This window comes from Culex pipiens, chromosome 3 (genome assembly GCF_016801865.2).
Source record: "Culex pipiens pallens isolate TS chromosome 3, TS_CPP_V2, whole genome shotgun sequence".
Classification (NCBI taxonomy): Eukaryota; Metazoa; Arthropoda; class Insecta; order Diptera; family Culicidae; genus Culex; species Culex pipiens.
The window spans coordinates 117,881,141-117,904,207 of NC_068939.1; the positions used below are offsets into that span (position 1 = coordinate 117,881,141).

At 36.5% G+C, this 23,067-nt stretch overlaps 1 protein-coding gene across 1 annotated transcript in view; it reads right to left on the bottom strand.

Annotated features, from left to right (window-relative positions):
- Positions 1 to 23,067, bottom strand: part of LOC120417904 (3'-5' ssDNA/RNA exonuclease TatD) — a 36,892-nt gene that overhangs the window by 1,034 nt on the left and 12,791 nt on the right. Inside the window, exons 2-3 of the mRNA XM_039580134.2 lie at positions 7,006 to 7,354; positions 7 to 118 (exon numbers count right to left, since the gene is read on the bottom strand). Coding sequence (XP_039436068.1) covers positions 7 to 118; positions 7,006 to 7,354 — 461 coding nt within the window. The remainder of the gene's footprint in view (positions 1 to 6; positions 119 to 7,005; positions 7,355 to 23,067) is intronic.

Here is a 23,067-nt window from a genome sequence, read left to right on the forward strand (position 1 = left end):
TCTCACCTTGCACAGATATCCCGTGAGTGAGAGGTAGTAGTCTCGCTGCAGGTACTTGAGAGCCTCTTCCGTCGTGCCCATGAAGCCTCGGATGATGATCTGCGGGGTAGGTTGAAATCTGGAAGAGAAGATAGTTTGAGTTTTCTTCTTTGAGTAGATTTACTTGAAAACATCTCATTTTAAGAGTTACACTGTTAAATCCTTCATCATTTATATGAGCAGTTCTCTACGGAATCGGTCTTTTCCTTTAATTTTAATTTTTGTATTTTTTAATCCGTCTGAAACTTTTTTGGTGCCTTCGGTATGCCCAAAGAAACCATTTTGCATCATTAGTTTGTTCATATAATTTTCCATTCAAATTTGGCAGCTGTGTATACAAAAATGATATGTGAAAATTCAAAAATCTGTATCTCTTGAAGAAATTTTTTGATCGATTTGGTGTCTTCGGCAAATGCAGGCCAAGGGTGCATGATTAGCGTGTCCCAAAAAAACACGAAGTCGAGGAATTCAATGTGCTCAGTCCTCAAATGATAGAAAATCATGTTAGAAACAACTCTCTCATACATGAAAACTTTCGGAAAAATCGTTTACCACGTTCCCTGGGCATTTTTTTGAAAAAAGTCAGTTTTTTCGACAATTTCACAAAATCTGCTTAGAAAAAATGGAAAATTTTAAAATTTCAAATAGCCTATACCATTAAATGATGGTCTGTGGTCCAATTAACAAGTTAATGTATCGATTTGGCCTTTTAAAACCTTGTTTTTACTTTCCCGGTAGCTTTTATGTCGAAAAATACGAGTTTTTGCTTTACTTTTTTTCAATCTTTTCCCTCGGCATTGAACACAAAAATTTCCTCATATGTGAGAATACATTCATCTTGTAGGAAATTTTCCGCACTGCATGATACTGATGATACTCGTCGGTTGACACACCTAGGCGAGGAACATCCCGGGAAGAGCCCAACTACATCCGTAGTGCTGTTTGGACAAAACAGCATGGCTCTGGTTCCTTGCAAGTGTCCTATTTTCTTACCTCCACGTTGGCTTGGTTTAGTCATCATGATGACAAGGTGTAACCTAGCTGGTGGCCTGTGGAAACGACTCGTAAACCTTTGACCAGCGAGGGTCAGAGTGGAGACGGCTAGAAGAAAGGGGCGCGACAATGTGGGAAAGGGAAATAATTTGTGATTGTAGACGGTATTGTTTTGATTCGCAGTATGTTGAGTCAACTGCTGTGGATGTACCTGAGCATCGCAGAACGGGGTTTCTCTTCTTTCCATTTCAGCTACCACCTATCTTCTGTTTATTTTGTTTCACTGATTTTCTAAAACGGTTTCTGCTTACTATCCTCCGTTTGATTTCGATTTTACTTATTTGATTCTCTTATTTCTCAACGCTTTTCCACTCTATTTTACCAATTGATGCTGCTGTTAAAAAATTGTCTGCTTTCTTTTAATTTGGCAGCGATGTCAATTTTGTTTATCATATGCCTTTTCTTTATTTATCTATTTGAATAATTTCTCATCTTCCCTGTAAATTTCCCTCAATACAATCTAAGCTTGTTTGTTACCTCTTTTTATTAACTATTGTTAATTTCTTTATCTACTTCATAAATTACTATCTTCCTTTTACTATTGATTCTTTACATAGTATATTTCCTTCACTGTCCATTGTTTTAAAACTTCACCTTTTTCTTAAGCAAGTGATGTTCGAGCCCTTACTCAATTTATGGAATGATTAAAGGATTAACACAAATATTACTATTGTACTTTTGAAAAACACCGCGACAAAAGAAATAGCAACATATAAACACGACTCAACAATAGGGAAGATTTCAGGAGAAAACAATACACAGTAAATAACAATTAGCTTTTGAATTCAAACTAAAAATAAAACAGTTTTTGCTTTAAAGAAAATTGATGGGCACACTATAAATGGTTAGGCGCTTATACTTACATCAAACCCTACGTAATGTACCACCCCCGGCCGAGTTAAAATGCGTAACCGGAAAAGAAGGTGTGCATGCCTGGCACGAACACTCAAAGCGTGTTCTAGCGTGCTGCTCGTACTGACTCAGAGCAAGGGTGAGATGTAGGTGTAAGGGCAGTGCGTGTTCGTCGGGAACCTGGTGCATATGATCGGTCAAGGCCCGTTCTTACACTGAAAATTGCGAATTGCGAATTGCGATTTGGTGTCTTCGGCAAAGTTGTAGGTATGGATATGGACTACACTGAAAAAAATGATGCACGGTAAAAAAATGGTGTTTTTTAATTTAACTTTTTGTCACTAAAACTTGATTTGCAAAAAAACACTATTTTTATTTTTATTTATTTTTTTTGTTTTTTGATATGTTTTAGAGGACATAAAATGCCAACTTTTCTGAAATTTCCAGAATGGGCAAAAAATCTTTGACCGAGTTATGATTTTTTGAATCAATACAGATTTTTTCAAAAAAATGGAATATAGGTTGCAAAAATTTTTCAACTTCATCTTCGATGTAAAATCGAATTTCCAATCAAAAAGTACTATAGTGAATTTTTGATAAAGTGCACCGTTTTCAAGTTATAACCATTTTTAGGTAACTTTTTTGAAAATAGTCGCAGTTTATCATTTTTTTTTAAATGAGTGCCCATGTTTGCCCACCTTTGGAAAAAATAATTTTGAAAAGCTGAGAAAATTCTCTATATTTTGCTTTATTGAACTTTGTTGAAACGACCCATAGTTGCTGAGATATTGCCATGCAAAGGTTAAAGGGCAGGAAAATTAATGTTTTCTAAGTCTCACCCAAACAACCAACCATTTTCGAATGTCGATATCTCAGCAACTATAGGTCCGATTTACAATGTCAAAACATGAAACATTCGTGAAATTGTCTGATATTTTCGAAAAAAATATTTTCAAAAATTTTAAATCAAGGCTAACATTTCAAACGGGCCAAACATTCAATATTACGCCCATTTTAAATGTTAGTCTTGATATAATTTTTTTGAAAATATTTTATTCGAAAAGAACGGAAAATTTTACGAATGTTATGATTTTTTACAAACTGGCCATGTCAGATGTAGATGGGTGGTCTCTCATGCTCGTGCTCATGCTCTTATTTGAGTAGATTTACTTGATTCTTGAAGAAAGTGGCTTGTTAGACTTTCTAGCATCTGGGCCAAATATGAGCACTTTAGGTCAACGGGAAGTGGGGCAAATCGGGACACCAAATTTGAAAGTTTGAAATCGTCAAAAATTTTATAAAGGCTGTAATTTAGGTTAAAAATTAATTAAATTTCAAAACTAGGGAGTAATATGGTTAATGGTAAAAAAATAAAATTGTCCAAATTTGGTGAGCAAAGAAACATTTCGCATTAGGGTCCTAAACAACTTCCCAATGTTTGGAAACGAGTGGTTTAGTCCTCACTTTGCCTAAAGCAATTCAATTTTCTAAGGAAATTTGGGAAACCCAGTTTTTTTTGGATTTTGATATTTATAAAGCTCGCTTTTCACTTTATTTAAAACCGGATTCTTTTTCGGTTGCTCTAGAAGTTACTATACAACTTTCCCGAAGAGAGTATGGTGCTAGCTTGATTAAAATAAAAGATATAGGGTAATTCTCTACCAACTCACACGAAATCCGGAAAAGTTGCCCCGACCCCTCTTCGATATGCGTGAAACTTTGTCCTAAGGGGTAACTTTTGTCCCTGATCACGAATCCGAGGTCCGTTTTTTGATATCTCGTGACGGAGGGGCGGTACGACCCCTTCCATTTTTGAACATGCGAAAAAAGAGGTGTTTTTCAACAATTTGCAGCCTGAAACGGTGATGAGATGGAAATTTGGTGTCAAAGGGACTTTTATGTAAAATTAGACGCCCGATTTGATGGCGTACTAAGAATTCCGAATAAACGTATTTTTCATCGAAAAAAACACTAAAAAAGTTTTAAAAATTCTCCCATTTTCCGTTACTCGACTGTAAAAAATTTTGGAACATGTCATTTTATGGGAAATTTAATGTACTTTTTGAATCTACATTGTCCCAGAAGGGTCATTTTTTCATTTAGAACAAAATTTTTCATTTTAAAATTTCGTGTTTTTTCTAACTTTGCAGGGTTATTTTTTAGAGTGTAACAATGTTCTACAAAGTTGTAGAGCAGACAATTACAAAAATTTTGATATATAGACATAAGGGGTTTGCTTATAAACATCACGAGTTATCGCGATTTTACGAAAAAAAGTTTTGAAAAAGTTACTTTTTGCGTTTCTCTTTGTTTCGTCGTCCGTGTCTGTCACGGGTGACCATGAATGGCCATGATCGATGACGACCAACTTTTTCAAAACGCGATAAATCCATTTTCAACAGTAATTTGCAAAAGCTATGAGAAAAGTCAAACCAATCCTGGATGTCTATAGCACATTTTGAAGGGCTTCAAAAGACCATTCGAATGCATCTAAGAGAGTAGGAATTAATGAAGTTTTACGGTAATGCGAGCAATTTTAAGATATTTCATGTGTTTTGGACCTCAAACTTCAATGCCCGTTTTAACCCACTTCTCTTTGTCGTAGAGGGCTCATATTTGGCATGAGTTCATCTCATGTATAAACAAACAAACCCTGAAAGTTTCATCCAAATCGGAGCACCTCGATACGACCTCTAGAACAAACCGAGCAGAATTTACAAATACTGCCTCTTAAGTACTCGCTCCTAATTTCGTCCAATTTGCTCATTTTCACTAATTAAACAACTAATTTGGCAAAACTTTTGATAGAAACTTGCTTGCTAACTTCTTATTGAGCTATTTATCATTCGATTTCAGTTGAAACGGAGAGGAACGCTGGAATTAGATGCTGTTCCTCTATTGTGCAACGGAATTTTACAAATAATCAAAATATTTTTGATCGATCCCAAAATGCTTTTTAATGTGTTTTCAGTTGATAAGACTTCTATTTCCATTAAAATTTGAAAGATTTTGAAAAAAATATTGTTTTGTCCCCTGATTTTTCGGACCGATTTTGAAGGGGACGGGTGCTTTAAAAAATATTTGTTACGGCCATATTTTATAAAATAAAATAAAATTGAAAACGAGAAGGTGCCCTTGAGAACCATAGGAGCAGTTCTCTCAGATTTCGGTCATTCGTTTTTTTTTGTATTTTTTTAATCCGACTGAAACTTTTTTGGTGCCTTCGGTATGCCCAAAGAAGCCAGTTTGCATCATTAGTTTGTTCATATAATTTTCCATACAAATTCGGCAGCTGTCCATAAATAAATGATGTATGAAAATTCAAAAATCTGTATCTTTTGAATGAATTTTTTGATCAATTTAATGTCTTCGGCAAAGTTGTAGGTATGGATGAGGACTACACAGGAAAAAAAAATGTTACACGGTAAAAAATTTTTGGGGGATTTTTTATTTAACTTTTTGTCACTAAAACTTGATTTGCAAAAAAAAAACACTTTTTTTGCATTTTTTTTTTCATTTTTTGATATTTCCTCTAAGGACATCAAATGCCAACTTTTCAGAAATTTTCTGGTTGTGCAAAAACTCTTTGGCCAAGTTATGAAATTTTGAATCAATTCTGATTTTTTCAAAAAATCGAAATATTGGTCGCAAAAAATTTTCAACTTCATTTTTCGATGTAAAATCGAATTTGCAATCAAAAAGTACTTTAGTGAAATTTTGATAAAGTGCACCGTTTTCAAGTAAAGGCCATTTTTAGGTAACTTGTTTGAAAATAGTTGCAGTTTTTCATTTTTTTAAATTACTGCACATGTTTACCTACAACTTTGCCGAAGACACTAAATCGATCAAAAAAAATCCTTTGAAAGATACAGATTTTTGAAATTTCATACATCATTTTTGTATGGACAGCTGCTTAATTTGTATGGAAAATTATACGGACAAACTAATGATGCAAAATGGCTTCTTTGGGCATACCGAAGGCACCAAAAAAGTTTCAACCGGATTAAAAAATACAAAAATTAAAATTGATGAAAAAAGACCGATTTCGTAGAGAATTGCTCATAGGTCTTGGTGGTCCCTATGTCATGATTTCTACTCAAAATTAAACATTCGAGTAATTGAATGGCATCCAAACTTAAATCTAGAATGCGGGAAAAATTGCTATTTATTTTACAATTTCGTTTATTTCTGCAAGAATTGAACTAATGAGAAAATATTGTGTGAATTCTTTTCTACATTTTGATAGATTAAGTCTAAAATCTCTCAAATTTTCAGTAGATTTTTGGTAATATTTTTACAAATTATGCTATTTGAAATGCTCAAATTTGTATTCCGGTATTACTTTAACGTACAATCAGTTGTACACTGAAAAGTTTATTTCATTTTGTTCAGAAAATCATTTACTTTTGGGATTAATTTTTATAAGCATTGAAATTTTCAAAATCGCATTTTAAATTCTCAAAAACAAATTTAATACTACTTTTTTTGGAAATTTAATAAATTATATTTATAACAAAAATCATGCCAAATTGAAACGGTTCTATCAAAAGACCGGAGTTTAAAAAAGAACCGCGGTTCTTTTGGCGTCTAACGGTTAATCAATTAAAAAAAACAGAAATACCTTAAGTTCAAGGTCTTCAACATTAGTTCTTCCCGTGGATCAGCATTTTGTAACTACTTTCAAAATCCTGCCATCGAGATTCAATTAGCGTAAAAAGGTTTTCAGAGCAATATCAACCATACGTTGCTAGCTAAACATTGATGACCTCATTGCGTTACCTATTCCAGTAAACCATATCTTAAAAATTTGGCCAAGGTCTATCAGCTTCCACAGCAAGTAAATTACACCAGTCCAGTGGAGGTAATTACAAGTGGTTATCAGCTTATCACGTGTAGCCCATGCTAGGGCAGAAAACCATGTTATCGCTAATGAAGCAAAGAACAAACACACTCCACACAGTGCGAGTGCTTCCTCGTTGTTCGTGATGATTCATACACCTAGAGGAGGTCTCTCTCTCTCTCCGCACTCGGCGTTGATAACAGTCCGTATATAAAACTCACTTCGAAAGTATTTCCAACACGTCCTCCTGGGCAGACCGCTCGTGGATGAGGATGGGCTTCTGCAGTTGGCAGGCCAGCTTGAGTTGCCGCTCGAAGATGTCCTTCTGGGTGCAGGGTTCGCTAAAGTCCCGCTGGTAGTCGAGTCCGCACGGCCCGATGGCCACACACTCGGGCGCACTCGCAATCACCTCGAACTCGTGCCACGTGCTGGGCTCCTCGATGATGGACTTGGAGTCGTGCGGGTGGATGCCGGCCGTCGAGTAGATGATTCCGGGGTAGATTCGCGTCAACCGCAGGGCCTCCTTGCTCGACTTGACCGACGTGCCCGGGACCATGATCTTTTGGACGCCTGTGGTGAGGGAAAAGATGAAGAAAAACAGAAGCAGTGAGAACATTGTTTGGCATTGAAAAGTTTTGGGGGGTTTATTTTTAGGCAGCGAGCGTCAAAACACCGGCGGCCGTGTTTGTAACCGACCCAGCTGGTACGTCCGTCGTACACCCACACTTTACGTGGGGGGATGATCTCGGTAACAACATTTCAAAAGGGCGAAACCTACGATCCTGCCGTTTCGGGAAAATCAAAATTCAAAATTTTGCAATTTCGATCAATTCCTATTTCCACAAAAAAGCATGAAAACCTTCAAATTTGTCAAAACGTAATAGAAAATAGCAATAATTTCATAATAGAGAGCAATTTGAAATTAATTAAGGTGTTTTTGCTATTAAAAATTGAGAAAAAGAAATTACGCCTTTTTGAAGAGCGTGCCTACATTTTCGCCCCACCGTATTCGCCACCCACTCAACCAAAACAACGGTTTAGCCCGTCTGGTTACGCCACAAAGCAGAAGTAAATAACAGATTCGCCCTTTTGTTTTTTGTTCATTTTTCGGGTTTTTAAAGAAAAAAGTGGTGAAACAACTATTGTATCATTGTGAAACGTTGCAGTCAGTGACAATACAGTGATATTTGCAACCTCAGTGATAAAAAATTGGTCTAGAAAGCCTTCATAAGGAGTCCGATTCAGGCCAAGACTCGTTGAGCCAGGATACACCGTAAGTAGCAAGTTGGTTTGACGATATGGTCTATATTGAAGTGACGTTTCTAGGGGTGTCCCCGCCGGAAGTGGGAGACATGGCACCCGACGAATAGGCCACCCCGCGACACCATCCTGCCTTCTCAATCTTTGCATAGCTTCAATGGTTACGGAGGCGATGATTTTGTACGGCATTCCTCCTAAACCTCCCTACACTAACTTTTTGTCCTGCAACTGCTCGACCCAGAATCCCCGGATGTCCCAAGAACCGATAAATTATGGACCTTCATATCTAGATCGTGAAACCAGACCAGATCCAATACTACAATAATTGAAATTAAAAAGTTATGTATTTAGGATCATACAAATCTGTGTTTGTTGTGGAATTGTAGTCAGAGACATCAGAAACATACATATTGATCCATTTTGAAGATTGTCTGGTTAAAATACACTAAATTATAACGAAAATTTAATGTTTCTAAATATACGTCGGAACTTGCAAAAAACACTACATTCGCCCCTCGTGATTGGGTGAAAACACAAGGGCGGAAACTCAATGTGGTTTGTTTTGATTGATGTTGTTGATTAGCCCTTTTGTTTTTTGCTTGTAAAACTACGCATTTCCGGAATTTTGAGATGTTGGAGGGTGTTTTAGAATCAGTTTTGTTCGCTTTATATGATTCTGACAAAAACTCAGTTTGTTTACATCTGAGGGTTTCGCCCTATTGAAAAGTTGTTACTGATCTGTGAGTTTGCTTGTTGAGTCAATGCGGCTATTACCAGCTGGGTGTTGATAACAGGGGTTTTGGCTTGTTCTGGCATGCCTTGTCATGATTTATGGATTTTCCCGTTCGAACAAGTGGTTGTCGTTTTAGTTTCTTCCTTACTTTGTTTGATGAATAGTTCAAGCGTTCGTCGGTTCAAGTGTGCTCATATTTTGGGTTTAAACGAAAATTTTACATGGAAACCCAAGATATGACCAAAAATCGATTTTGTGACAATTTGGGTCAATTCTGAGGGCAGATTCAGATTCAGCGGGCAAAATAACATGGAAAAACATATATTTGGAAAAAAAATGAATTTCGTTAGGGTGGTCCCATATGGGTTTCCCTTGAAAATTTGACTTTTTCAAATGAAGTAAGTAAGTTGGACATGCGTTGGGCGTTCCAGTGTTAAAGAAAAACACCCCTGAGATTTTTTCAGCGTTTATAGTGGTGGATCTCCCCTTTCAAATTCAACCTGGTGCTTAAAATTTGGCTTGCGCCTTTTCGAGAAATTGAAGTTTCAAATTTACATCTTTTTTACCTTAAAATACCTGTAACTTTTGACCCTTAGGTCCAAATTGAGCTGTCAAAAAATATAAATGTTTGTTTTTAGAGCTTTAAAAGTGCCCCGAATATCACTTTTCTTTTTTGTCTTCGACAAAGTTGCTTGGATTGGCAAGCCCAACAACTTTTTAGAAAACAAAAAAAATCCCAAAAATATTCCTAAAAAGTTAGATTTTCAAAAATCACCCTAATAGTGAACCACCCTAATTTTCAACCAAACCAAAAGTTGCCCCTTTCCATATGCAACAACTCTTCTGAAGACACCAAAGCTCCAAAACTTTTTTTTTTCGGAAAATCCATTTTCCACTTAATTTTGCGAGTGTGTATTGCGATATCCGGGAAACGGAAGCGAGTTCTCAAAATTGGGTTAAAGCATCTTTTAGTGTTTGTTAAGCATTGGCATTCATAAGCTAAACAACATGCGACATCCAGTGTTGAGTAGCAGAACAGAGCGAAGGATGTCGATTGAAATTTCCGCCCTTTGAGGTTATGTATGCGAATTCTGTTTTGTTAAACTCCAGCGTTCAAAACAAGTTTTGAGCAAAAATACGAGCTGATACTTTGTTAACTTTTGGTGCTCTATCATTTTAAACAATATTTTTTTTTCAAATTATTTTTTTCGAAATCTATTTCTCAGGTGAGTTTTCAAAAAGCCGTAAGAGCCATCGTGATCTCTGACACAATTTTTGTTTTTCTCGAAAATGAAACAAAATTTCATTTATTTTAAGTTTGGGGCACTTGAAGGACGTGTAGATGAACAATCTCGAGCATTTTTTAAAAAAGTTTTTCGTAAGTAGGTCGAATACCGATGCAAAAAGGACTTTGTTTACTAATGGCTCTTACGGCTCTTTGAAAACTAATCCGAGATTTATTGCGTTAATTTATAGAGGGCAAAAAGTTTACTCTCGTACTGCCTGAATTTTTTCTCAAAGGTTGTTCTAAGAGCTGTAAGTTCAATTTTTAATTTGCATTCCTAAATAACCGAACAGCGAAAATTTGAATCGTCATTCTTCGATGCTTTGCGCCACCTGTCGGAATTCTGGAGCTTTTTAATCGCGAATAGCAAAATGTCATCATTAACTCATTTTCGACCAAAATGGTCTATGTCCACGGTGGGTAAGAAGAGGATTATTATGCAACTTGCATGCACCTCGGAAATTCCTTCTGGAGGTTGTTGGGGGGACTATTCTGAGTCAGAAAAATCAACTCCCAAAATATTCTGTCGGTGAAAACTGATTTTATCTCGATTTGAAGTTAAAAAACCAAATATATCACCTAAAACCTCGAAAATACGTCTAAAATCTCGGTCTAACTCTGGACAACGATGTACATTTTCCTCTAGATATCAATTCTAAGTTCCCAAAATAAATTTCTGACATAGTACACCTTAAATCGATCTATTACTTGAGTCCCAGCGTCACCAGGAGGTGTAAAATAGTGTTATTTAAAAAAATATTTTTAATTTGCTCTAGTAAATCAACTGTCATGTCTGAATTCAAAAACTAATGTTGTAGCATTGTTGCAAACAAAATGAAGAACAATATTGCTGAAATGATTATGACATTTTATTCATTTTCTGTAAAGTTATGTGTATTTTAGTGGGAGAATTGCTGCCAATTTTCAAAATTCTTCGATATTTAACTCATTCCTGTTATTAACAGCTACTACGATCATACTCAGAAGGATGTAACAAAAAATACATTTTGGTGGTCATTCAGGGGCTGGTTATGGTGGGCATACTGAGCTCAAATCCCAAATAAAAGCTTGATGGAACTTAACAGGAGCTGGCGCTTTGCATTTGAATTTTTAATGGGATTCAACCTGTATTTGAACCTTGATTTTCCAAAAATGTAGACTTTTTAGTCACTTTGGCCACAGAAACGTTTATTTTCAACATCATTGGCGTGTGGGACAGATCCTTGCAGATGTTTTGGTTTATAGAACGTTGAATTGAAGCACTCTGGAGCTCTGTACAGGCCTTCAAAATTTTGTTTGTTTTTTTTTTCGAAAAAATCGTCTCAGCAGAAAAAAATATGCGTCGCACTATCTCATTTTGTTCAAAACTTCAATGTTATATAGACCAAAAAATTCGCAAGGATCTGTCCTACACGCCAATGATGTTTAAAATAGACGCTTCAGTGGCCAAAGTGACTAAAAACCTACATTTTTAAAAAAAGTGTTTCTACACGTTAAATCTCATTAAAAATTCAAATGCAAAACGCCAGCTCCTGTTAAGTTCAATCAAGCTCATATTTGGAATTTGAGCTCAGTATGGCCACCGTACCCAGTCCTTAAATGACAGCAAAAAAATATAATTTTTGTTACATCCTTCTGAGTATGATCATAGTAGCTGTTTATAAAAGGAATGAGTTAAATGTCGAAGAATTTTAAAATTTGGCAGAATTTTTCCCACTAAAATAGACATAACTTCACTGTAAATAGATAAAATGTCATACTTTTTTCTGCAAACTTGTTCTTTATTTTGTTTGCAACAATGCTACAACATTAGTTTTTGAATTCAGACATGACAGTTTATTTACTAGAGCCAAATTGAATTTTTTTTTTAGAAATAACATTATTTTACACCTCCTGATGACGCTGGGACTCAAGTAATGGATCGATTTGAGGTGTACTATGTCAGGAATATATTTTGTGAACTAAAATTTGATATTTAGATGAAAATGTACATCTTCGCCCAGAGATAGACCGAGTTTTTAGACGTATTTTTGGGTTTTTAGGTGATATATTTGGTTTTTTAACTTCAAATCGAGATAAAATCAGTTTTCACCGACAGAATATTTTGAGAGTTGATTTTTCTGACTCAGAATAGTCCCCCCAACAACCTCCAGAAGGAATTTCCGAGGTGCATGCAAGTTGCATAATAATCCCCTTCTTACCCGCCGTGTGTCACAAGATAGCACACAGCTGACGATTTGTGCAGGTTTTGATTCTGAGAATTCACAGTGAGATTATCAAACTGATTTGGATCAACCGCGGTAGATAAACAAATGTAAAAATTGAATGTATCCCCGTCACACCATATCGACGCCGTCGTGCTAACTTGACGCACGTCGCTTTTTGACGTTCCGATAAAAACGCGTTTTAATGTTTGACCTTGAATTTACAAAAACGAGAGACCGCAATGTAAACAATAACCAACAAATTGTTTTTGTTTAACCATTTTGTGCATTGTCCTGAAGTTTGGTTGAATTTGGTAGCTAGAGTCCCGAGTTTTGATTATAAATCTAGAGTTTTTTTTCTACAAAAGGACCTATGAACTATTGTCTTTCATGTCTGTTTATAGGACCTATTAAAAAAAAACACTGGAAATGTTTACGATAATCGAGCTCGTTCCAGTGTCAAACGCGTTCTGATTTGAAATCCCTTTGACCAATTGTCGCATTTACATTAATGTTCAGGCTGTGTCAAGATAGCACGACAAGATTGAAACTTCTTTCATTTGAAAAGTGACAAAAATGCACACAGTTTTTTCGGTTTTTGTTGAATATCTTATGATTGAAATCGAATTTTGGGGATCTGTGAAGGTCAAAAGGTGAGGCATTGTGAGTCCATTGGAGTAAGCAGGATACACTCAGTTCTTACATTTGTTTATTGGAACTAATAAAGAAGTCTAGAGTTTAAAAATGTGGCACAAGACAATTTTGGGGATCTGTGAAGGTCAAAAGGTGAGGCATTGTGAGTCCATTGGAGTAAGCAGGATACACTCAGTTCTTACATTTGTTTATTGGAACTAATAAAGAAGTCTAGAGTTTAAAAATGTGGCACAAGACATTCATTGGAAACGGACAGATGAGTTTCCGACTTATCACAACATTGTTTGCGACTTAATTTATGCAGTAATAAATATTAAACTCAGGATCTGCCTGAACAAAAAAAACACCTTCTCATCAACTAGAATGTCGAGTTACACACGTAGTTCCCCACACAAAAGGTGCATTCCTCCATAAAAAATATAAATTAATCGAAAGCACGTCCCAGCAACTGGTTATAAGAGTACTGTCCGACCCCTTCTTCGTTACAGCAGGGCACACTGTTAACGGAGAACTAATAAATAAAATAATCTTCCATAAATCAACTTTCCACCGCAAAACGAGTAATGCTCCTCAATAAAAACAACTGCCACGATTGCGGTGCAAAGTCTTGTACTGAGGGCCTCAATTACGCACTTTGAACAACCTAATGCGATCTGCTCTGCTGCCAGACTAGAACGTGTTCTTACGCTATTGGGGAGTTTCTCGGAAAATCATCCACGCAGCAACTTCTTCCTCCTACGCCCCGTCCCCCTTCCTCTTCCGAACCACGTTTAACATTTCATTCAAGTACACGCACCACGCCTCAAGTTTCAAAGGTGTAATCCAATACACCTTGCTTCCCTCGGATACTCTCATTGAGTTGGGTTCGAGCATGGCTGGTTAGCAGCGCAGGCAGATTTTAATAAACTCATAAACCACTGATCCAAGACCAACACCATCATCGAGCAGCTTCTTCTTCAGCTGATGCCTCTTCTGGGAGCTGGATATGTTACCCACAACCAGCAGTCTGGTTAGCTGATCAGGCGAAGAAAAGGTGGTGTCTGGCGCATGAAATCTTAAACGGTTTGAGTCAGCCGATCATACCTGGCACGAGCCACTTTGCGCACTCCCCATTTACCCCATATGGTATTGCATATGGTCGGACCTACACAACAGGTACAGCGCGGAGAAAAGAACATCAGACAAGCAAAGGCTGATGATGTTTGATGCTCGCGCAAAAGTTTTGTGCGGATGTTGAGTACAGGAAATGGGATATGTGAACATAGTTTGGTCTCCGGTTGGTTGGTTATGGTTGTTCCCTGAAGGTTATCTACAACCCGAAGTCCTCTGACAGCTTTAACAGATACCATGCAAATAAAAGTCAGAAGAAGACACCGGACATCGAATGAGACCTTGTTCCCTGACAAACTTCAATTAGTTCAATTTGATGATCTCGTGGATCCTAAATATTCTCAAAAAATGGCGCATAAATCCCGATTAAATCAAACAGGGTTGTGAGCGATTTCGATTTCAAACTAGTCAATACACTGATCTCTTTTGATCAAAATTATGACCTCTCTGCAATAACTTTACATAACATGGGATTTTAAAAGTATGGAAAAGATGAAAGGTCCTATAGGAAAATGTAAACATTGAGTTTATCCCCCTCACACCTTATGTAAATGTCCATCGCAGTAAGCGGGATGCACTCAATGATCACATTTGCTTATTGGACCTTACCAAAAAAAAGTCCAGAATTCTTCTACAATGGATAGGATCGTAAATTAGGGTGTCCCAAAAAAACGATGCTGCAGAAAGCCTTCGGGCTCATTCGGATTTCGAAAGGTTTTTGCCTCAGGAACAAACGGCCTGTTTTCATAGAAAATATGATGTTTATTTTAAAAAATTACACTTTTTCAGACACAAAAGATGTACCCATTCCCAACAACAAAGCCAGAGCAAAAGAACAGCTGTTCATTACGAAACCAAAACAAAGCAACTTAGCACTGTAAAGATGTACAAAAACTGCTGGCATAATTTATTTTTTAGTGTAAAATTTAACCGAAATTTACGTTTACAAGGTAGTGTAAGTTTGACGTGATTTTTCTAAATTTATTTGCAAAATAAACTACTAAAGTTGGGATCATTAAGAACACATCTGGCCGATGACCTTATTTCAAGTTTTATTTTTATCACATGAAACTTTTAACTTAACTGTGTACATTGACTTTTACTCCAGTAATTCGAAATTGAAATGCTATCAAAGACAAACTTATGGGAAATTTGACGAGATTCCGGTGAAAATATTTATGAGACTGAAAAATGAAGAAATGGCAAAAAACCAAAAGAAATTGACAAAAATAAAAAAAATTCAACATTTTTATTTTTAAAACCGCTGTATCTTCACAAGGATTGGATATATAAATTGTCCGAAGAATCAATTCCCACTTTCGGTTTTTTTTTTTAATTTTGACGGTTAGATTACCTTAAAAAAAACACAGTTTTAGTAAATGATTTTTGATTTTTTTTCTAGAAGAGACATACCATCCAGTATTTTTCGTGAGTCTTGTTGTAACATCTTAGGCTATTTCCTAAAAATATTTAGCGAAAAAATCGTGATATCACCTTAAAATTTAACTTTTGAACTTAACCCTGTACTCCCTAATTTTTTCTTTCGAAAATTTTTATTTTTCCCGTGTTCAGGAGGTCATTTTGAACAACTTTTGTTCTACGAAAAACTTTACTTCTCTTGTTTTTTGTTTTTCTTGTTTAATTTTTAGTATTTTAATTTGCATTTATCTTGTTTAGTTTATGTTTGTTTTAAGTAGTATTTGGCCTATTCTACCACCTCCTATCATTACATTTTGGCTATCTAATTTTTTCATGTTTATACATTCACTTTTTCAATTATTTGCCTGTTTTCACATTTTCTGCTATAAAATGGCACCATTATCATTTAAGTTGTAAAAAAATGCGTAGAGGCATAGTCTGGGACACTAGAAAAATTACTGCATACTTCGTTTGACTTAAAATATAGGCAATGTTAGTAAAAAACACAGCCACATTTGACCCCTAAAAAAGTTAAATTTTTAAAAACATTGGCAAAGTCACATAAAACAAGTAAAACTTCCAACTCATTAATTTTCTAAAATTTTACGAGTTCTTCTTTCCAATGCTTTTTAAAGATCGAAAATGGGTTGAAAAATTGATTTTTGGCGATTTTTTTAAATCGGAGCCCGTCTAAAGGCGGGGTTTGGTTGTAGAGGGTTAAAAATTGAAAATATCTTATAGAAGTGGCGTGTGTTTTTTATTCAGTGTTTTTTTTTTTTCTTCAGAAATCCCGTCCAATTTTCTACAAGTTTATCTTTTAACACTTTTTGATACGATGCAACGACTTAGAGATACAGTATTTTTTTAAATTACGGAATACAATATTTAAATAACTTACGCCCTTCTCAAACGTCATTTTCGAGTGCAATTGGCTCCATATATACAAAAATGGCTTATATAAGCCTAGGATGACATGTCTACAAAGTTTCATTGAAATGGGAGAAGGTCGGGTACGAAAGTACCAGATAAATCCAACCTGATTTGAGCTGGATTTGCTCTATAAATAAAACAATATTTTTGTTTTTACTGTGCGAAGTTTGTGCGCGATAATTATCTCAAGAGGGCTGCCTTTAGCATTCCCTTTGTTTTTTACTACATAGTTTTTATTACAGTGGCACTCAAAATCAATAATTTTTATTGACTTGACTTTGTGACGTAAGCGTAAGAAGACAAGCACACACCAAAAAAGTAGTAAACTACGTGTATAAGGCATGGGTGTAAAATAAATTTTGCATTATTTTATCAAATTTTATGTAATATTACACCCTGTAATATGCAGCCCATCAGTATGGGAAACCTACTTGACCGAAATATAAAGCTCATATTTGCATTTATCCTTTGCGTTCTTCATCGGTTTGATGGCTGAGCGGGCTAAGGTGCCTGTTCCTGTTACTGTTGGTGGTGGGTTTGAATCCCGTCGGTTGCAACTTTATTTTTGTGTTTACAAAAATTGTACATGCCTTGTGTAATATTAAGTGTCCCTTTTACGAAGATGATGTGAATGCTATTGCATGCGATTTTACCATCTGATTTTTTGCTGAGCAAAAATCTATCGAGATCAGGGTGTGCCCGAAGGGTTCCGCAACATCGCGTTTTATGTGACCCCATCAACGTAAATACGTAACTTGACTTAACATTTTAAATATTTCAAAATGAAAAGTCATTCTACATATTCGGAATACTTAAGAGATATATATTTTGTCTACACAGTTATAAAATTCATGGTAATATTGATTAAGATCTGTTAATGAGTACATCTTTTATGTCAGCAAAAAATTAAAATTTTACCGTTAAAAATGTGTAAATGAACCACTATTACAGTGTTTTGTCAATTTTCAGTCTTAATTGAGGTAACATTACATATAAGAATTGATTTTACACCTTCAAATTTTAAACAATTTTTTACTGTGTACCTTTGTTGTTTTTAATGTTCTTATCGGTCATATCCGATTTACATCACATCGCATCGTACTCATCTTCAAAGGATTTTTGAATTCTTGAATTGGATAAATGTTTGCGAACGCCTTACCTAATAAGTTGTATCAGACAAATATTCACGTGAGAACTCAATTCAAAAGCCGGTAGAGCTCCGTTTTTTCCACTGCACGCAAAACTCCATGCAGCTCTGCGGGTTTTTCGCTTCGATATATGTGGCGCAAGGGTGCTGCTCTGGCGCATTTATTTCCAACACTTTCGATTTTGTTTTTATTTAAAGTCTCAATGTAGGGCGAACCCCGGCAGTTGTATGAATCAATTGGTGCTCGGTCGGCGCATGAAGCACATCTGCTTTTTTATGAGGTGTTATTTTATCTCATGTAGATTGGCTTTTATTGGATTTCGATTTCGATATGCAGCATTACAATATTTAATTTCGTATTGCACGAAAAAAGAAGAAGGAACCAAGTGTGGACAGTGTTTGATAAATTCTCGGCATAATTGAATGCTTATTGGAACTAAACAATATATCAAAAAGGTAATCTCTTTGGCCAATTAACTGTTTACATTTCAATTGACTTCCATAGCGTAAAACCGTGTTGAGGGGCGCATCATCACCAGCGGTGTCCATTTCCCTAGATTGAAATTTTATACAAGGCTGCTAACTGGCTGAATGACTGGCAATCAATGGACTGTGAATGGACTGTATTACTGAAAGGCAGTGCAGTCCAAAAGCACACGCGTTCCGATTTCCGTTCCTGCGCGCCGTGGACCATGAAAACCGCACCACCACCTCACCTTATTGCAAATCGGGATATCAATCAACCGATCAAAGTGATTTGGAAAATGCTAATTATGAGAGGGGGAGTTCGATGGCACTGTGCGGCTCCATTAGAGGAGGTGCTTTTTTGCTGTTGAAAACAAATAAACATGTTCAAGGACGTTGACACATTTCTGGTAAAGAATGGGTGATTAAGTTGATGACTTTTGTGTACACCCAAATCAAAGTCTTGTGTCATATAATGTGATTCCAAAAGCGCAACACTTGTTGACAACAATTCTGTCACTCAGTGCGCACACAACGCTCACCAATACAGCTTCATCTGGCACAGAAATGAAATGGAAAGCTCATCACAACAACAATCTTCGCGATCTAAAAGAGAGACATTAAAAGTGGTAAATTCCCTCTCAAATGGTGACAAATGAGTTTCCATTGTATCTCATTACAAAACTGGATGATTTTCCTTTTCCTCACAATACGATCCCCCAAGTCCGATGCGCTTCCAATTTAATTGCAATTACTTGGCACTGCGCTGTCCGATGCCATCACGTAACTCTTCTGCCACGGATCAAACTAACGACCTCTCGCGCCGGCCTTTTGGAAACACAAACCCCTCCTCTCCTTAACAAAACAAAAACTCAACCAAATTGAATCAACCATTTGAAATTTGAACCGAATTGCTGCGGCGCGATCGTAACGCTCAATTATGTTCCATTTTTTTTCTTCTGCTACACTTCTTCACTTTTGAGTTAACTCAGGAGTGAAATATAAGCATTATTGCCAAAAAAAAACTTTCGCTGGCCGGCTGTGCGGAGCCAATCACTGGTGAAAGTACCCACGCGGAAGAGTATGAGATTGTGTGTGTGCGTGTGTCATTATCAAAAATCCACCGCAGGCCAAAGCACAGTGCGGCGGAGGTGGCGGTTTTTCGCGGTCATCTGCATCTGGATCGTGGCCCGGCCACGAACGATATCGGCAAAGCGGTGACTTGCTTCATTTGCTTAACCTCAAAGTCCGTGCTTGATATTTTACATTATTATATTGTTATGCTAAAAAAAAGCAATGTATTTTAAATTAGAGTCATTCTCCGCCAAAAAGACGTGTTTTTCTATAATTTGCAGCCTGAAATGGTAATGATATGGGCATTTTATGTCAAATTAACTTTAATGTAAAATTGGATGCCAGATTTGATGGTGTATCAAAATATCGAAGAAAACGTTTTATGCATCGAAAAAATATAAACATAATTTTAAACATCCGCAATTTTTTGTTATTGAACTATAAAAATCCTGTCATTTTTAAAGAGAAATTTAATGTACTTTTCTAATCTGCAATCAAGGGTCCTGATTTTCGGTTCAAAAATCAGAAATCACTCACTCCTCGCTGGACGAATCTTTGCCGACGCGTGCAACCATTCGTAAGCGAACACGACTCGCTAGCTGCCAGCGACTAACAAATACTTTGTGAATATCTTGAATATCGAGTCACAAACGAAAATGCTCAGAGAGGAGAGAATTTAACAAAGTACCAGCGTGGCGCTCATTTGGCCTGCACTGCCTTAGTCTGCTGTCAATTTGAATTTAGTAAAGTATAGTAAATCTTTCCCTGTTCCTGAGGGGAACACCCGTGAAGAGTATCGGGGCCGGCATTTACAAAACGGATTGTGTGAGCAACAAAACTACAAATATTTTTGATAACATTGTTTCAAGTAGTATAATAAATGATCAAACACTCTCTGAACCATTCGCTGTACGAGCCGCTTCGAGCGAGAGGAAGAGCAAAAGAGAGAGAGAGTATTCAATAACGATTGGTGTGGAAGTGACAACGGTAACAATACATCAGAACAGTTTCGCGTCGCGTTCGATTTCTGCTCACGAGTAAATGAGTCTATTTTGAGCAGTTAGGACTCTTTTCTGCAATGGACTGTATTAGAAGTATTGAACATATGTTGAAAAGTATTCAAAGTATTTGAAATAATTAAAGAATTTGAAGTATTTACACTATTTGAAGTACCGTAACCCCGACTTTGATAGGATTTTAATTTGCTTTCAATTTATTTTTTTCCAACAGGTAAGGTTTTTCTCAAGATTATTATTTTTAAAACATGCACTGCGGTAGACCTCACAAAATCTATGAACTATTTTAGAAAAACAAATGTTCAGTTGTGTTTAGAAAAATAGTTACGTTAAAAATTCTTAGTTTAAATTCCGGGGTGACTTTGATAGTCATATTTTTTCTTGTTAAAATCCTATTTAAGATGTTCAAACTTTATTTGTACGATCATTGTACCATCACTAAAGAAGCTGATATAGTTTTTAAGAACAAAAATCAATGTTTCTGTTTAGTTAACTAAGTTTTAAGACTTTTTAACAAAATACATATAAATTTTAGGTAAAATTGTTAAAAAGCCGGAATTTTGCTTGAAATTTGTTAAAACTAGTTTTGTTTATAAAATTATCGAATTATATTGCATTTTGTACTGAATTCGATGCAGAATTCACAAGTTTTATAATTTTACATTAAATTTGTTCAACTGAAATTGCCTATAAATTTGGAGATTTTTTTTTAATTGTGTTTCAAAAACACATATAATTTATGATTCACAAACTTATGTAACTTTCTCTTAGTAGAAAATTGTCCAAAGAATCCGAAAATGCATTCCGTTTTCCGATTCAAAATCATGTTCATTGAGAAAATCATGACACTTTGAGAAGTATAAAATATTAACTAACTTTTTAAACTTTTCAAAATTCTATGAAAAGTTCTTCTTGAGGTACTTTGAACACTTCCCTACCACGGTCAGTATGATTCTAAACCATTCCTTACGTATTTTAATTGTACTCTTCATTTTGCGCAAAAATCGCAAACCTATCAAAGTCACACCGGTTACGGTATTTAAAGTGATTATTTACAATATTTAAAAAAATTAAAGTATGTATGGTGTTTAAAGTATTTAAAGTATTCAAAGTGTTCAACTTGTGAGGGGACACCGAACTCGATTTGGTCTCCATCCGCATTGACATTTTCTCATCTATGATTTTTCCTTTTTTTAGTAGTTAGAATCAAAGCCGGAGATTAGGGAGGGAATATCAGGGCAGTGGAGAGTATGCTGTAATGGCGGAGGCTGGATGTGGATAGTGGAAGACCAGAACTACGCCACAAGGGGAATATGGTTTAGTAATTGTGCAATTCTTAAGGATTGTCTAATTACTACATCTATTGACCTCTGTCAGTTTCCAGCTTTCTGCCGCGCCCTTTGAGTCCCCCAACATTGTAAGAGCCCTGTGTTCAGCTTTGTCAAAACTTTTTCGTGATTTTACAAAAAAAAAATTATAAAGATTTGTGCCGTTTTTGTAACTATTTTATTATTTGAAATCTTTTTGTCATTCTTTGATTAAATTTTCCAAAAGATTATTTCAAATCTAAAAAAAAAATCTAAATCTAAATTATTCGCTCTACAGCATTGCCTTGGCGTTCTCGATTGCGAGATTCCTACTCGAAACTAGGTGTCCGAAGGATTGATTGTTGAGGCAATTGCAAACCTCTTTTTACACCTAAGCTTCCATCCACCCCGGGATTCGAACTGACGACCTTTGGACTGTGAGTCCAACTGCCTACCAGCGACTCCACCGAGACAGAACCCAGGGAGACGACTCCTACACCTGGACTGAGCTAACGACCTAACCTCTAGGTTAGACCGGGGCCAACATTTTCTTCCCCGTCCGAAGGAAGGCGTGATCAGACCACCTGGACCTTCTGGGATCGATCCCAGGCCGATCAAATGTAAACATCTCAAAAATCCAATCTGACTTATTTTGCTATCACTTCAAATCAGCAAAAGAAACAAAACTTTTCCGTGAAAGTGGCAGCTACTCCTGCGCTGCTGACCAGATCGATCGTGGAGAGAAGCACAATTTTCTCCGCCGATAGTCTAGTGCAGATAACAGCATCCGCCGGGCCATAATGGTGTTTTCGTTTTCGCTTTTTGGGATAAATTTGTTTGCCATAAAGTATAAGAGTTTGTTGTTGTTGTTTTTCGCACCGTTTTTCCAAACCAACTTTTTTTCCTTTGGCCAACGCGGGCGCAATATGATCGCATTTCTAAAATTAAACTCCCTACCATACACAAACACACACACGTGAAAATCATCGAATCGACGCGTTAAAGTTATATGCGCCTGGCGGAATATGGCCGTTCCGTGGCCACATGTTGCACCACCATCAGCCAAAGCAGCCAGCTAGCCAAATGCGGAAGGTTACCGTCCGTCCATCCATCCGGCCATAATTATAGTCCTCATCAATGGTGCTGATTGCGCGGACAATTTTGCACAGCCAGGCCGAAAATTGCATCACAACTGCAGTGCAACGAATCGTAAAACTTAGAGAAAAAATTATTATGAAGGTGCATTGAGGGTTAATTTGCTAACGCAAAGTTCAGTGGCAAAGTGTGTGCTGTATTAGGATGTAACAAAAATGACTTTTTGGCGGGCATTCAAGGGTTTGTTCCGGTGGGCATACTAAGCCCAAATCCAAAATATGAGCTTGATTGGACGTAACAGGAGCTGGCGCTCCGCCCTTCAATTTTAAATGGGATTTAACCCGTAAAAAAAGATTTTTTCAAAAATGTCACTTTTTGAGGCATTTTGGCCACTGAAGCGTTTATTTTCAACATTATTGGCGTGTAGGACAGATGCTTGCGCATCTTTTGGTATATATAACATTGAAATTTGGAGCACCCTGGAGCTCGGTACAGACCTTCAAAGTTTGGCAATTTTTCCAAAAATCGGTCCCGGCAAAAAAGATATGCGTCGCGCCTCGCGACGCCCTAGACGCCATTTGATT